The 17,502-nt window shown below is 46.5% G+C and overlaps 1 protein-coding gene across 1 annotated transcript in view; it reads left to right on the top strand.

The window, feature by feature from the left end:
- The window catches only part of MRPL39 (mitochondrial ribosomal protein L39), a 124,234-nt gene that overhangs the window by 9,487 nt on the left and 97,245 nt on the right, over positions 1 to 17,502 (top strand). The window contains exon 4 of the mRNA XM_075333394.1: positions 14,943 to 15,082. Within this exon, the coding sequence (XP_075189509.1) occupies positions 14,943 to 15,082 (140 nt within the window). The remainder of the gene's footprint in view (positions 1 to 14,942; positions 15,083 to 17,502) is intronic.

Consider the following 17,502-nt stretch of genomic DNA (forward strand, 5'->3'; position numbering starts at 1 on the left):
AGATAGATAAGAGCGATCGGATTGCTGATCGCTATAGCCCCCTAGGGGGACTAGTAAAATAAAATAAAAAGTAAAAAGTTTTAAAAAAAAATAAAAAAAAACAAAAAACCTAAAAGTTCAAATCACCCTCCTTTCCCCCCACTGAAAATTAAAGGGTTAACAAATAAATGAATATACACATTTGGTATCGCCGCGTTCAGAAATGCCCGATCTATCAAAATATAAAATCAATTAATCTGGTAAACGGCGTAGCGGCAAAAAAATTCCAAACGCCAAAATTACATTTTTGGTCGCTGCAAGTTTTACGCAAAATGCAATAACAGGCGATCAAAACGTAGCATCTGCGCAAAAATGGTACAATTAGAAACGTCAGCTCGAGACGCAAAAAATAAGCCGTCACTGAGCCATAGATCCCAAAAAATAACTCTACGGGTTTCGGAAAATGGCTCAAACCGTACGCGACTTTTATTGGACAAGCTTGTGAATTTTTTTAACCCCTTAGATACAAGTAAACCTACAGTCATGGCCAAAAGTTTTGAGAATGACACCAAAATTATATTTTCACATGATCTGTTGCCCTCTGGTTTTTAATTGTGTTTGTCTGATGTTTACATCACATACAGAAATATAATTGCAATCATATTATGAGTACCAAAAGGTTATATTGACAGTTAGAATGAGTTAATGCAGCAAGTGAATATTTGCAGTGTTGACCCTTCTTCTTCAGGACCTCTGCAATTCTCCCTGGCATGCTCTCAATCAACTTCTGGACCAAATCCTGACTGATAGCTGTCCATTCTTGCATAAGCAATGCTTGCATTTTGCTAGAATTTGTTGGTTTTTGTTTGTCCACCCGTCTCTTGATGATTGCCCACAAGTTCTCAATGGGATTAAGATCTGGGGAGTTTCCAGGCCATGGACCCACAATCTCTATGTTTTGTTCCATGAGCCATTTAGTGATCACCTTTGCTTTATGGCAAGGTGCTCCATCATGCTGGAAAAGGCATTGTTGGGCGCCAAACTGCTCTTGGACAGTTGGGAGAAGTTGCTCTTGGAGGACATTCTGGTACCATTCTTTATTCATGGCTGTGTTTTTAGGCAAGACTGTGAGTGGTGCGATTCCCTTGGCTGAGAAGCAACCCCACACATGAATCGTTTCAGGATGCTTAACAGTGGGCATGAGACAAGACTGGTGGTAGCGCTCACCTCTTCTTCTCCTAATAAGCTGTTTTCCAGATGTCCCAAACAATCGAAAAGGCGATTCATCTGAGAAAATGACTTTACCCCAGTCCTCAGCAGTCCACTCCCTGTACCTTTTGCAGAATATCAGTCGGTCCCTGATGTTTTTTCTGGAGAGAAGTGGCTTCTTTGCTGCCCTCCTTGAAACCAGGCCTTGCTCAAAGAGTCTCCGCCTCACAGTGCGTGCAGAAGCACTCACACCAGCCTGCTGCCATTGCTGAGCTAGCTCGGCACTGCTGGTAGTCCGATCCCGCAGCTGAAACAGTTTTAAGATCCGGTCCTGACGTTTGATGGTCCTTCTTGGGCGCCCTGGAGCTTTTTTGGCAACAATGGAAGCTCTCTCCTTGAAGTTCTTGATGATGCGATAGATTGTTGACTGAGGTGCAATCTTTGTAGCTGCGATACTCTTCCCTGTTAGGCCATTTTTGTGCAGAGCAATGATGGCTGCACATGTTTCTTTAGAGATAACCATGGTTAACTGAAGAGAAACAATGATACCAAGCACCAGCCTCCTTTTAAAGTGTCCAGTGGTGTCATTCTTACTTAATCATGACTGATCGCCAGCCCTGTCCTCATCAACACCCACACCTGTGTTAATGGAACAATCACTAAAACAATGTTAGCTGCTCCTTTTAAGGCAGGAATACAATGATGTTGAAATGTGTTTTGGGGGTTAAAGTTCATTTTCTTAGCCAATATTGACTTTGCAAGTAATTGCTGTTAAGCTGATCACTCTTTATGACATTTTGGAGTATATGCAAATTGCCATTAGAAAAACGTAAGCAGTAGACTTTGTAAAAAATTAATATTTGTAGCATTCTCAAAACTTTTGGCCATGACTGTATACATGTTTGGTGTTGTTTTTTTTTTTTTTTGTTTTTTTTTTCCATATACAATTAGATATGTACAGGGGGGCAAAAATTATTTCAAAAAAGTATTTTAACCCCAAATTTATATAAAATAACCTTTATTATATCAAAGCTAAAATTGACTCACAGACATAAACATATTCAGTGTCTCAGCTGGGTTCCATCAATTGTGGGATAAATATATAGCAATGCACAATACATGTTTGGTGTATACAAACTCGCACCGACCTAAGGCATCACATAGATACATCAGTTTTACCATATAGTGAACACCGTGAATAAAACATCCCAAAAACTATTGTGCCATCACTTTTTTTTTGCAGTTTTTCCACACTTGGAATTTTTTAGCTGTTTTTAAAGTACACCATATGGTAAAACGTATGGTTTAATTTAAAAGTACAACTTGTCCCGCAAAAAACAAGCTCTCGTATGGCAAGATTGACGGAAAAATAAAAAAGATAGGCTCTCGGAAGAAGGGAGCAAAAAACAAAAACAGAAAAACAGAAAGTGCCCCGGGGCTGAAGGGGTTTGTGTGTGTTTGTGTGTGTGTTTGTGTGTGTGTTTGTGTGTGTGTGTGTGTGTGTGTGTGTGTGTGTGTGTGTGTATATATGTACCATACTATGAAGAAAAAGACATGGATCGCACATCCCAAAAATACAATGATCTAAAGCCGCTTGGCAAAAAATTAAATAGAACATGAGGTTCTCTTGTTACCATTCTGATCAGATTGTATTAAGCCCACTGCCACGTCACGGCAAACCTCTTGTATTTTTGGGATGTGCGATCCATGTCTTTTTCTTCATAGTATGGTATTTATATCAGTCTATCCCCCTCTTTTTTTGCTTGGATCTGCACTCTCCCCATTTGGCACAGGTGATTTTAATCAGCAGGAGACTGCAAGAGGGGTCAGCCTTCTTTTTGCTCCCAGTTCACATATGGGAGCCAGTGGGAGGTGAGTGCACAGCTCCTCTCACTGTGTGCTGGTGCTGTGTGGTGGCTGCTGTTGTGGTGTTGTGGTGTCAGTGGGGCGGCGCGGCCTGGAGCCTTGGGGGCTTTGCCTTGCAGCATGGGTGCTGTGAGGCACCAGGTCGCCCGCCCTGCTGGCGCTTTGTCGCTGCGGCGGTGGTCAGTGCACGGTGCCACACAAAAAGGTCAGGTTAGGGACCCACTCAAGAGGTTTTCCGTGACGTGGCAGTGGGCTTAATACAATCTGATCAGAATGGTAACAAAAGAACCTCATGTTCTATTTAATTTTTGCCTAAGCGGCTTTAGATCATTGTATTTTTGGGATGTGCGATCCATGTCTTTTTCTTCATAGTATGATATGTATATATGTATATGTATATATGTATATGTATGTATATGTATATATATATATATATATATATATATATATATATATATATATATATATATTTATATAATATATTACACGCACACACATATATATAATATTCATTAGGAGGCATATTGTATGTCTGTGGCCGTTGCCTTTATTGTGACACTATTTATTTACAACACATCAGTCCCATCTGTCATACAACGCATTGTGACTGATGCGAAAAAACAGAATTGTGACGTTATCCTAAATAGTAAGCAGACCATTATGGTGGTCTGGGTCCTGAGACCCCTACTGATAATACTCTAAGGTTTTTAGCACACAGGAGGAGTGCCCACATATGGTGGACTACGTACACTGCCTGTGCTTTCTATGGTATCTGTACACCGCCGTGTGTTCCTGTCTCTGGAGTTTAAGGCTATATGCATGTTCTGTGTTTTTTGGTGCAGTTTTGTTGTCAGAAAGTTCTCACTTTTGACTTCCCAGAAAAGTCTATGCGAATTCAAATTTACTGTGCGCATGTTGCAGTTTTTTTTGTTTTTTTTTTCTGCAGTTTTGTTACAAACTTCTGACAAACTGCAGCATGTTCTATCTTTTTGCGCTTAGTCCCTGTGTTTCTCACTAGTGATTTGGATGAGTCCCAAATCAATCCCCTGCCGACTCTGGGTCGGTGAGGAATTAATCCCTGTTATCTGGCCGGATGACTATCCCCATATAATCTAAGCGCAAAAGGGGTAGGAGCAAGTGCTTCATATTCACTGATCACTGGCGCAACTTTCCCACTGCTCCCGCGGCCTCTTGTTCTTCTTTTGTGGCCACTCATTAGGCTCATACATATTCACTGCTTTATAGATGCGACAATCCTGGGCGGCTGCAGGCTGCCATATTTAGACTGGGGGGCTCCCAATAACCATGGGTCTCCCCAGCCTGAGAATACCAGCTCCCAGCTGTCTGGCTTTATCTTGGATGGTTAGCAAAATTGGGGGTAAACTGCACACCGTTTTTTTTTTTTTTTTTTTTCTAATTTTATTTAAATAATTTAAAAAAAAAGAAAAAAGACATGCGGTTCCTCCTATTCCGATATGCAGCCAGGATAGGTGCATGTCTGGGACCTGCAGCCTGTAGCTGTGGGCTTTATCTGTGTTGGGTATCATTATATGGAAGGACTCCATTTTATTTTTTTCTACTGTGCACTATAGATCCTTAGACCAGGTCTGTGATTGGGAGCGCCAGGCTGTAACGCAGGCTGGGGGCGCTGTCTGACTGCAACCAATCACAGACGCCAGTGGGTGGGGGAAGCAGTGCATATGCATGAGCCTAACGAGCAGCCCGGAAGAATGAGCGCCTGCGGGAGCAGTGTACAGCCTCACCGGTGACTCTAAGTAAATCTCGCTCACTTTATTATTTTTTTTCTATATATTTTAATTTTTTTTTTTTTTTTAATTTCCTAAGTGTCCGACCCCTTCGGGTGCCTTTGAACCCACGGTTGTTGGTCTTCACAGTCCGCTCCATCAATCACTATTTTTTCACAAAAAAACCTGCATCAAAATTAGAATTAACAAATGCACCAAAAACACAATCGTTACAAGCGTTTTGGGGTTGTTTTTTTTTTGTTTTTTTTCGTTACGTGTCCAGGTTCTCTGGGACAAAGTGCAGTTTTGGTGCAGTTTTTTTGTGACCACAAAACTGCAGTGTGCGCATGTAGCCTAACACCTTTCCGGATCCTTTGAAATAGTGTTTGCTAACTCTGTAAACTTAATTGTCGCTCTGAAATAAATGGCCAAAGTATGTGTGATTCAGAAAACAAAATCCTGGCTGAAGTGGATTTAGGCTATGTGCGCACTTACCGGATTTTGCCGCGGATTTTTCGCGGATTTGCTGCATGTTTCGCTGCAGAAAATGTTCATAACATCTCTGCAGTGAATCACCAGCAAATCCTATGGAGAAAAAAAATCCTGTGCGCACTGGGCGGAATTTGACAGCTGCATGTTTTGCTGCGGGAATCCCGCAGCAAAAACAAGTGCATGTCACTTCTTTTCCGCACGTCGCTGCGGGATTTCACTCCATTGACTCAATGTTAATCATGAAATCCCGCAGGGAATAACGCAGGCAGCAAATTCTGTGCGGTTCACTGCGTTTTCCTGCGTTATTCCCTGCGGTATTTCGCGGTTTACCTCCGGTAATGTGCATCGCTTGTCTGCGGTTTTGCAGGGAAGTGATGTCATTACAGGAAGAGGAAGCGGAGCAGAGAGTAAACACAAACACATCACAGACACAGAACACAGACATCAGACACAGAACACATAGACACAGACACATAGAACACACATAGAAAGAAAACGGAAATATAGAAAAAAAAGAACGTGGGCTCCGCTGTATATTTACCTTCCAGCCGAGGTAAGCACACAGCGGCGGCCCGGTATTCTCAGGCTGGGGAGGGAGAGGGGCAGGGGTAATGTCCCCCGCCTCACTTCCCCTCCGGCAGCCGAGAATATCAGCCGCAGCTGCCCCGGCACTGTCGCATGCAATATGCGGCACTACCGGAGTGTCCTCGGCTCTTCTTGCCACCGTGTAGCAGTGGTGGCAAGGTAATACAAGGGGTTAATGGTGATGGGGGACCACCGCCATTAACTCCAGGCTTGATCATGGCAGCGTCTATGTGACAGCTGACATGATCAACCCGTAAGTAAAGTGAAAAAAACAGACACCGAAAAATCCTTTTATTTTAAATAAAACCAACAAGCCTCGTTCACCATTTTATTAACCCCCCCCAAACAAAGCTCCGGCGTAATCCACACAGCTCCGGCATAATCCACAGGTCCGACATAATCCACAGGTCCGACATAATCCACAGGTCCGACGTCCTGCGCTGCTTACATCCAGCCGCGACTGTCACAGACACAGGCTGAAAGCAGCAGACAGCAGAGGTAATTACCGGTCATTTCCCACGGCCGGTAATGTAAACTCACTGCCGACCGTGGGAAATGTAGCGATCTGTCCTCTATCTATCCCTCTATCTGTCTGTCTGTCTATCTATCTATCTGTCTATCTATTCTTCTGTCTATCTACTATCAGAATTAAAAGTATTTTTTTTTTTTTTTCTTCAATGTGCTTTATTGCATTGAATGCAATAAAGCACATCCCAACCCGCACGCGGCAAAACCGCGGCAATACCGCGAACAATACCGCGGTAAAACCGCAGCAAACCGCATGCGGTTTTCGGGTGCGGTTTCCCGCGGTTTTTTACCGCGGGTGCGGTAATCTTTGAGAGCATGCGGAATTTACGCAAGGAAATTTCATTTCCCAGTGCGCACAGAGCCTAAGTGTCGCTACTTGCATGCGCTGGAACTCTAAGGCCCTGTGCGCACTTGCCATTTTTTCCCGCGGATTTCCTGCGGTTTTGCTGCATGTTTCGCTGCAGAAAATGTTCATAACATCTCTGCAGTGAATCACCAGCAAAACCTATGGGGAAAAAAAATGCTGTGCGCACTAGGCGGATTTTGACAGCTGCGTGTTTTGCTGCGGGATTCCCGCAGCAAAAACAATTGCATGTCACTTCTTTTCCGCACATCGCTGCGGGATTTCACTCCATTGACTGCCATGTAATCATGAAATCCCGCAGGGAATAACGCAGGCAGCAAATTCTGTGCGGTTCATTGCGTTTTCCTGCGTTATTCCCTGCCGGATTTCACGGTTTACGTGCGGTAATGTTCATCGCTGCCCTGCGGTTTGCAGGGAAATGATGTCATTATGACAGGAAGAGGAAGCGGTGCAGAGAGTAAACACACACATATTAGACACACAGACACAGACATATAGAATACACATAGAAAGCAAACGGACATATAGAAAAAAAAACACGTGGGCTCCGCCGGATTTTTACCGCCCAGCCGAGGTAAGCACACAGCGGCGGCCCGGTATTCTCAGGCTGGGGAGGGCGAGGGGCAGGGTTAATATCCCCCCACCTCCTCCCGCAGCCGAGAATATCAGCCCGCAGCTACCCGGGACTGTCGCATCCATTATGCGGCAGTACAGGAGTGTCCCCGTCTCTTCCTGTTGCCGTGATACGGTGGCAATCAGGGTAATATAAGGAGTTAATGGCGGCGTATCGCCGCCACTAAGTCCAAGCTTGATCATGGCAGCGTCTATGTGACAGCTGACATGATCAACCTGTAGGTAAAGTGGAAAAACGCACACACCGAAAAATACTTTATTTTAAATAAAACACAAAAAAGTCCCTGGTTCACCCCTTTATTAACCCCTTCCAAACACACAGCTCCAGCGTAATCCCTGTCCTGCGATGCTTGCATTCAGTCGCGACTGACACACTGCTGAATGTAGCCTCGCAGCGAGACAGCAGAGGTAACCACAGGGCATTTCCCACGGCCGGTAATGTGAACACACTAGCGCCGGGAGAAATGCAGCGTGTGCTCACAGGGACTCTTTCTATCCCTATATCTATCCTTCTATCTATTCTACGATCTGTCTTCTATCTGTCTATTTATCTATCTATCTCAGAAGGAAATTACTTTTTTTTTTTTTTTTTTTTTCTTCAATGTGCTTTATTGCATTCAATGCATTTAAAGCACATGTACCATCCCGCATGCGGCAAAACCGCAGCAATACCGCGAACAATACCGCGGTAAAACCGCAGCAAACCGCATGCGGTTTTTGGGTGCGGTTTACCGCGGTTTTTTACCGTGGGTGCGGTAATCTTTCAGACCCTGCGGAATTTTCTTACAGGGAACCTGTCATCAGAAATTTAGCTTGAAACCTAAAAGTTTCCCCCTCTGCAGCTCCTGGGCTGCATTCTAGCAGGTTCCTGTACTTTTTGTTGCCCCTTTTAAACCAAATTAAATACTTTATAAACTTGTACCTTTTGCTATGTAAATTTTGTAAATCGTCCATGGGGGCGGGCTCTCTGCTGACCGTTGCTGTGTCACAAGCACGAGATTATGGGCGGCGCTGTGATTGCATCGCAAGTGCCCGCCCATAATCTTGTGGACGCGCTTTCCCCCACTGCCTCCAGCGTTCTGCGCAAGCGCTCAACGGCCAAATGACCCGACGTCACCTCCTTCCCATCTTACCCTGCAGCAGGGCAAGATGGGAAAGAGGTGACGTCGGGTCATCTGGCCAGCAAGCGCTTGCGCAGAACGCTGGAGGAAGAGGGGAAAGTGCGGTCATGAGGTTATGGGCGGGCACTTGCTAATGACACTCACAGCGCCGCCCATAACCTCATGCCTGCGCAAAACGTCACCAGCGGTCACACGTGCACACAGGGCACAGTCCCGCTACAGTCGCACAGCGCATGCGCGGGACCACGGGCGCCCAGGGACGGCGTCCTGAGATATGAAATTCAGCGTTGGGGGGCGGCGTAAATCTGCTGGAGAAACAGCAACGGTCACCAGAGAGCCCGCCCCCATGGACGATTTACAAAATTTACATAGCAAAAGGTACAAGTTTATAAAGTATTTAATTTGGTTTAAAAGGGGCCACAAAAAGTACAGGAACCTGCTAGAATGCAGCCCAGGAGCTGCAGAGGGGGAAACTTTTAGGTTTAAAGCAAAATTTCTGATGACAGGTTCCCTTTAAGAAAATTCCGTTTTCCAGTGCGCACTGGGCCTAAGGGAACCAAATATAAGGATTTTGGTATATAAGGTAAAGCCAGTGCAGTCCTGGCACTATCAGGCACATTGTGTGCATACCATTAGTGGGCAGCTCGGATGTTTAGGCTGTTAAAACCAAGTTTATGGAGTTTGAAAATTCATCCACTTTTTGATTGACGTGTGCACCTTTCCAGATAATATCCGGGCGGGTTCTGCACATGATGACCCCCCCCGCGACGCCTGTTCCTCCCTCTCTCTGGCTGTATGCAAATTTCTCTATTCAGTTACACGGCGTCGGAGTTGGTGCATAGCGCTTATCTCCGGCGCCATGTTTCTGAAGCTTGCATTACCCAGTTTTGTGTCTGAGAGGGCGGCGCATGCGCCCTCGCTTCTTCAGATCTCGTTGTGACAGCGGTTGCACGCGCGGTGCCACAACAGGACTGGAGAACAGCTGATCTTACCGATTTAACTGCAGCAGACGTCTGCTACAGCTAATCGGTAAGATCAGCTGTTCTCCAGTCCTGTTGTGACCGCGCGCGCTCCCGCTGATATTATCAGCAGAGGTACACACGTCAATTAAAAGGTGGATGAATTTTCAAACTTTATAAACTTGGATTTCGCTGCCTAAACACCCGAGCTGCCCACTAATGGTATGTACACAATGTGCCTGATAGTGCCAGTACTGCACTGGCTGCACCTTATACACGAAAATCCTGATGTTTGGTTCCCTTTTAGTATCTTCGTATCTTCTTATTACAATCCCTCTTCATTTTGAATGCTCTAATACAGAGATGCTGAATTTCCGGCCGTGTTGATTGTGGCTTATAAAGGTGAGATGACACTTGGTATATTAATTATGAAACATACAAAGTTTTGAGGGTCTCGGCCGGTTCCTTCCCTTGTTTTCTCCAGCTTGCGTGCAATTTTATGATGTTTATGATGATCCATTAATGACCTAGGAGGATCAGACAGACGGTGGCCAATGTATTTAGTGCTATGTACGGGATATTGTGTTTATTTTTTTCCACAAATTCTTCTGCAATTTCTTGGAATGAATTTCCTTCCTCACCTCCCTCCTACATTTTTCCATCTGGAAATGGTCAGGACTGTTACACCTCGTGGCTCCCCTGTTGCAAGGAATGATGTGGTCTCCCATTCCTTGCCTGCCACGAGCTCTCCTGCTCAGCAGCGCCGAAGGTCCAGGAGACTGCAGAGGATAGCTACTCAGGGAAGCAGCAAGAATCTCGTTATCCCTGCATCTTGTGAAGCCACAGATCCCGCCTCTATGTCTCAGAGGCAGGAGAATGAGCATGTGCACCACGTGGCAGGTTTTGATTCGCCCACTGACATCACACGGCTTGATGACGAGGCTGGTGATGTGGTGAACCCTGATTGACTGGGACGTCGTGGATCCCGATTGGGTCAAATACGTCGTCTCCGCCTCGCGCCCTCCTTTGGGTGGAGCTGCGCCTTTTTAAAAGCCCCGCTTTCCAATATGGTGGCGCCCGAGCGTCCTCTTTTTTGTTGGATGACTGGCAGCGTGCTGCTACGCCGCTGTACAGGCATTATTGTCTTCTTGTGGACTTTGCCCTTGCTGCTCCGGCAGCGCCTTGTTTTGCAGGCCGTGTCCCTGCCCTGGGTGAGCTCCTCGGGACCTCCTCGGACTCACCTTGTTATTGAAGCACACGTGCGCGGGCACCGCTGTGCTACCCTCGTGCCACGTTTCCGTGACTTCTGTTTTGGCACACGTGCGTGGGCGCCACTGTGCTTCTTCGTGCAACAAGTGCACCGAGCTGTAAGCCCCGTCCCATACAACCCTCACGGGTTAGGGCGAGCCGGTGTATGCAGATCGTCTGTTACGTAACAGACGATCGTCAGCAACAATCCGCTCACTCTCTAACGACCATAGCAGCGGTCCCCTACAGTGGACCTTGACCGGCGGAAGCTGCCTCTTCACCATCTTGGCACGCTTCCCCGGGTCCCCCTCGTAACACAGGACACCACAGTACAGATTGGGTCATCGGCTAGGTCTGCTTTTTGTTCCAAAAACATTGTCACTCTTGTCTGTTGGCTGTTTAATGTTGCAGATGGCCATGGGCAAAAAGAGGGGTGCAGTGTGTTTTTTGTTTCGGTGCTGGAAACGGGACGAATAATTTTTGATTTTTGCTGCCATTGTCCGAGGATTTCTGGACACCTATTTCTAGACCCGTTCATATCACGACATTACGGGGCATTGTAGGCTCAAGAGGTGCCGAGGATCACTGATGGTCATGGAGGCCCGGGTGCCCCATTTAGTCAATGAAGCAGATAATGCCTAAAAAAAGCTGTAATTTGTCCCTCCCAGACCTCATGCTCCAATAAAGTAAACTGCAAATCTCCGCGCCAAACAAAAGTCCTCTATCTTGACCCAAGATCATTAAAAGTGCCGACATTTTTAGTACTTTTAATTTGATTTTTTTTGTGAGTGAAGTTGCAGTGATTAATGAGGGTCTTTGCTTGGTGCGGACCACTAATGTGCGGCGGGGTGACGGGTCCGCGGTCCCTCGGCAGGTTAGCGTGCGGTTACTTAACATCTACATGTGTGTCCGGTGGGGCCTATCCATAGATACAATTAATCTTGTTTAGCCAGGTTTTCTCTCCATAATTAAAATTGATTGTTTTGTTGTTCCTGCGCAGATTTCCCAATATTCGATTGCCGTGAATGCCTTTGTTCTCGGGGGCCATCTCTCCGCCAGGCGGAAACGCCATTTATATTTACTTCAAACAGGCTGGAAAAATACTGAACATGTAAAAGAGTAGAATGTAATCTGAATTAAAGACATAAATTAGGCAGAGCGCGGAGTATAGAGCATTCATAATGCATGTCTGCGGCTCGTATTAAGTGCCGAGCCCGAGGAAGAAGAAGAAAGGGGCAAAACAAAATCATTTATGAGCGCAAAGTGAAATACTTTCATTCAAAGGAGTCGTCTGCGCGTCCTCACGGTCTGCTTCATCATTGCCGATCTGTTCGGACCGATATTCGTGTATAGCTTTTGTTCGAAAACGGTAACAAGTTTCACTGACCTTGTCTCCTGGTGGCAACATTTTATTGCTTTCTGAGTTCCCAGGCGGCAACAAGCTGTCACTGTCAGCCGCTAATCAGCAGTGGGGGGGGGGTCTGTGAGATTCGCCCCCCTCCAGAGTTTCATCAATCTACAGTCATATGAGAAAGTTTGGGCACCCCTATTAATGTTAACCTTTTTTCTTTATGACAATTTGGGTTTTTGCAACAGCTATTTCATTTTCATATATATCTAATAACTGATGGACTGAGTAATATTTCTGGATTGAAATGAGGTTTATTGTACTAACAGAAAATGTGCAATCCGCATTTAAACAAAATTTGACAGGTGCAAAAGTATGGGCACCCTTATCAATTTCTTGATTTGAACGCTCCTAACTACTTTTTACTGACTTACTAAAGCACTAAATTGGTTTTGTAACCTTATTGAGCTTTGAACTTCATAGGCAGGTGTATCCAATCATGAGAAAAGGTATTTAAGGTGGCCACTTGCAGGTTGTTCTCCTATTTGAATCTCCTATGAAGAGTGGCATCATGGGCTCCTCAAAACAACTCTCAAATGATCTGAAAACAAAGATTATTCAACATAGTTGTTCAGGGGAAGGATACAAAAAGTTGTCTCAGAGATTTAAACTGTCAGTTTCCACTGTGAGGAACATAGTAAGGAAATGGAAGAACAGAGGTACAGTTCTTGTTAAGCCCAGAAGTGGCAGGCCAAGAAAAATATCAGAAAGGCAGAGAAGAGGAATGGTAAGAACAGTCAAGGACAAATCACAGACCACCTCCAAAGACCTGCAGCTTCATCTTGCTGCAGATGGTGTCAATGTGCATCGGTCAACAATACAGCGCACGTTGCACAAGCAGAAGCTGTATGGGAGAGTGATGCGAAAGAAGCCGTTTCTGCAAGCACGCCATAAACAGAGTCGCCTGAGGTATGCAAAAGCACATTTGGACAAGCCAGTTACATTTTGGAAGAAGGTCCTGTGGACTGATGAAACAAAGATTGAGTTGTTTGGTCATACAAAAAGGCGTTATACATGGAGGCAAAAAAACACGGCATTCCAAGAAAAGCACTTGCTACCCACAGTAAAATTTGTTGGAGGTTCCATCATGCTTTGGGGCTGTGTGGCGAATGCCGGCACCGGGAATCTTGTTAAAGTTGTGGGTCGTATGGATTCAACTCAATATCAGCAGATTCTTGACAATAATGTGCAAGAATCAGTGATGAAGTTGAAGTTAAGCAAGGGATGGATATTTCAGCAAGACAATGACCCAAAACACTGCTCCAAATCTACTCAGGCATTCATGCAGAGGAACAATTACAATGTTCTGGAATGGCCATCCCAGTCCCCAGACCTGAATATCATTGAAAATCTGTGGGATGATTTGAAGCGTGCTGTCCATGCTCGGCGACCATCAAACTTAACTGAACTGAATTGTTTTGTAAACAGGAATGGTCAAATATACCTTCATCCAGGATCCAGGAACTCATTAAAAGCTACAGGAAGCGACTAGAGGCTGTTGTTTTTTGCAAAAGGAGGATCTACAAAATATCAATGTCACTTTTATGTTGAGGTGCCCATACTTTTGCACCTGTCAAATTTTGCTTAAATGCGGATTGCACATTTTCTGTTAGTACAATAAACCTCATTTCAATACAGAAATATTACTCAGTCCATCAATTATTAGATACATGAAACTGAAATAGCTGCTGCAAAAACCCAAATTGTTATAAAGAAAAAAGGTTAACATTAATAGGGGTGCCCAAACTTTTTCCTATGACTGTATAGCTCTGAGCGCCCAGGCTGCAGGGAGAGCCGCTGTCCTCTAAATGATATCAGGCTGCAAGGAAAGCCGCTGTCCTCTGTATATAAGGCTGCAGGGAGAGACGCTGTCCTCTGTATATAAGGATGCAGGGAGAGCTGCTGTCCTCTGTATATAAGGCTGCAAGGAGAGCTACTGTCCTCTGCAAGATATCAGGCTGCAAGGAGAGCCACTGTCCTCTGTATATCAGGCTGCAGGGAGAGTTGCTGTCCTCTACAAGATATTGGACTGCAGGGAGAGCCGCTGACCTCTGTATATCTGGCTGCAAGGAGAGCCGCTGTCCTCTATATATAAGGCTGCAAGGAAAGCCGCTGTCCTCTGTATATAAGGCTGCAAGGAAAGCCGCTGTCCTCTGTATAGAAGGCTGCAAAGAAAGCCGCTGTCCTCTGTATATAAGGCTGCAAGGAAAGCCGCTGTCCTCTGTATATAAGGCTGCAAGGAAAGCCGCTGTCCTCTGTATATAAGGCTGCAAGGAAAGCCGCTGTCCTCTGTATATAAGGCTGCAAGGAAAGCCGCTGTCCTCTGTATATAAGGCTGCAAGGAAAGCCGCTGTCCTCTGTATATCAGGCTGCAGGGAGAGCTGCTATCTTCTTTGAGATCCCGGGCTGCCGCGGGAGCCGTCGCCCTCTCTGCGGGATCCCGGGCTGCCGCGGGAGCCGTCGCCCTCTCTGCGGGATCCCGGGCTGCCGCGGGAGCCGTCGCCCTCTCTGCGGGATCCCGGGCTGCCGCGGGAGCCGTCGCCCTCTCTGCGGGATCCCGGGCTGCCGCGGGAGCCGTCGCCCTCTCTGCGGGATCCCGGGCTGCCGCGGGAGCCGTCGCCCTGTCTGCGGGATGCGATGCTGCTTCATCTTGTGACTTCAATGATTTGTGTTACTCAGTGCCGCTTACATGTTCCCTGGTTCTCAGTGACTAGAATTCATGGTTTATTTCCTGTGATTTCTTGTGATGCTTCGTATCCCGTGTCTTTTTGGTGTGTAATATATCATCATTTCTTCTGGTTCCAGATCTCAGCGAGTGGTACTGTGCCAAATCCGTGCTGGCCCTTGTGGACGGAGAGCTCTGGGATATGTACAAACCTCTCACAAAATCGTGCAGTATACAGTTTCTTACCTTCAAGGATGAAGATCCAGAGGAGGTGAATAAGGTCAGTGTCCTTCACGTAATCTCCTGCTTTGCCTTATAGGGTTGTCCAAAATTAGAAAAACACATCCACGTTCTTCAATAAACGGTGCCACCACCTGTCCATTGAATTGCTTTACTTCTGTGCAGACCATTGTAGTGGTTCATCAAACGCGTCTAACTTTAGTATTAGGTGTGTCATGTGCAGCTGACATGGGGTCCGCCAGTTGCTTGCTAGGTCTTGTGTCTTCAGCAGACAGCATGGACCTGTCCTATGAAGGAATGTTTGTGTAGCGCCCCTGACTATATCAGGGTGCTATAGGGAACTGCATCCTGTAGTCCAGTTTGCAGAGCCTACCCTCCTGTGGTTCCAGGTTCCCATCAACAGTGTCACTGACATCCGCATTACAAATCCCAACCACACCTCACACCAGGGCTGGACAGACACACCAGTGGGTTGGTCAAGTTGGAGCACAGCCATCCACCTAGGGGTCAAGCAGACTGGTGGGAGGGAGGAAGTCAGTTTGGAGTCAGCTCTCAAAGTGAGAGGAGTTTAGAGTTAGCCCTCAGAGAGTGAGGAGCAGGGGAGTTTGAGCTCCCAGGGAGGTGACAGGTTGGGTCACAGACGGTGGTCCGGCACCACAGGAGTCGGGGACCAGTATTAGGAACACTGAACAGGAGTGTAACAGACGCAGTCTAGGAGGACTGTTGGCACCAGAAAGTCCAGCCACCTTACCGGTACCGAGCATGGCTGGTTACTGGATCCTAGATCAGGGAGTAGCTTCAAGCAACCTGATAATTCACCTGTGGAGGATAGTCTCTCTTTATGAACTTTCCCCAAGAGCTCAGAGATTGGAGGCATCAACACAACGTGGGGGATAGGGTTCTCCAAAATACACAGCCCACTGAAATCCCAAGTGCCAACCACCAAGAGCACAGCTACCACATACACTGGTAGCGGGGCCCCGAAAGCTTCAAGCCGAGGGGCCACAACTGTCAAACAATTTGTGCACGGAGGCAGGGCTCCGGACTTACCAAGTGACACTGGTGGGAGCGGGATCTGGACAGGCTCCCCCCGTAGAGACTGTGGTGCCTAGAGACTTTGGTTTATCTACTGTGTGAGTGTCTGTCTGCTTATTCCACCTGAGCCAGCACCACGACTACCGCAGTGAGTAATCTGACCCCTGCACCCTGCTTCCCAAGGCCAAGCCACCCGTACACCAAATCCCTACCATCCGGGGCCTTCCCTACCTGCAGAAGGACTGACAACTGGCTGCCCCACACCATCTGGCCCGGTACTAGCATCTGCAACAGAGGTACTCCCCTTACCGCAACCCGCAGGTGGCGTCACGAACATTCAACCCTTGTAAATATCCCCTTACATTTGAAGTGGCCGCAAGCCCCCGGGTCCAGAGACCCTCGAGCCACAGCAACCCGGGATCTGAGCAGTTAGACTTCTGCAGATACAGCACATTTGCAAAATGAATATTTACATTAAAAAGCTTTGGCGCACAAATAACATATCGCCTATTCACAGGATAGACTGACTACTAATCCCGAGAGTTGATGGCCCACTGTGTAGCTCCGATCGATGATTACATCCATGTACCATTGGGACCTATAACTGGGTATCAGACCCCCACTGGTCGCGAGAATTGATGGCCCACTGTGTAGCTCCGATAAATGTTTACATCCATGGGCTGTCGAGACCTGTAACGGGGCTTCGGACCCCCACTGATCTGGTACTGATGGTCCCTGTCCCTTGGATAGGTCATGAATACCAGTTTCCTTATGGGGTTTCCCGCAGTCGGACCCTCCCAGCCATCATACCTGTATGTTGAGTATGGGACAACCCCTTTAATAAATTAGGAGAATGGCGCAGGACATTTTGGCTTCTTATTCGGACGTCTTTGCTCAATCCCTCCTTGTCTATATGCAGCTGAGGAGTGACATGCTGCGGAGCCGTAGACTATCGAGCTCCGGCTCACGAAGAACATTTATCAACACCTAATCTAGAAACACAAAGGCTTTTCCCGCAGCATCAATAGGGCTAACCGGTATCTGATCCATGCAAGACACACGACCTTTTCACTCCTCGCTATGATCAATGCAACAGGAAAATTGACAATGATCAGTTTTCTGCGCAAATCTCCTCTTCCAACGAGTCTCCCTTTGTGTCAGTTACTCAATAGGAGCTGACGCGGCCCTTTGTATAATCACTCGCGGCATTTCTCGAGTGGTTACAGGGAATGGATACAGTTCTGTTTACAAATGGGAACAAAGCGGCTGAAATAAACGATCGCCCATAATAAACGAAAATCATTGCATCCCCTGGAATAAGCCGAGTGCGTCTCCCATTGGCACAGGAGGAGGGGGAGGGACACAAATTACAGATGATGGTATAAGCTGGAGTTAGACCACTAAACCTCTCAATGCTTTTGAAAT

The sequence above is a fragment of the Anomaloglossus baeobatrachus genome, chromosome 2 (assembly GCF_048569485.1).
Source record: "Anomaloglossus baeobatrachus isolate aAnoBae1 chromosome 2, aAnoBae1.hap1, whole genome shotgun sequence".
Taxonomy (NCBI): Eukaryota; Metazoa; Chordata; class Amphibia; order Anura; family Aromobatidae; genus Anomaloglossus; species Anomaloglossus baeobatrachus.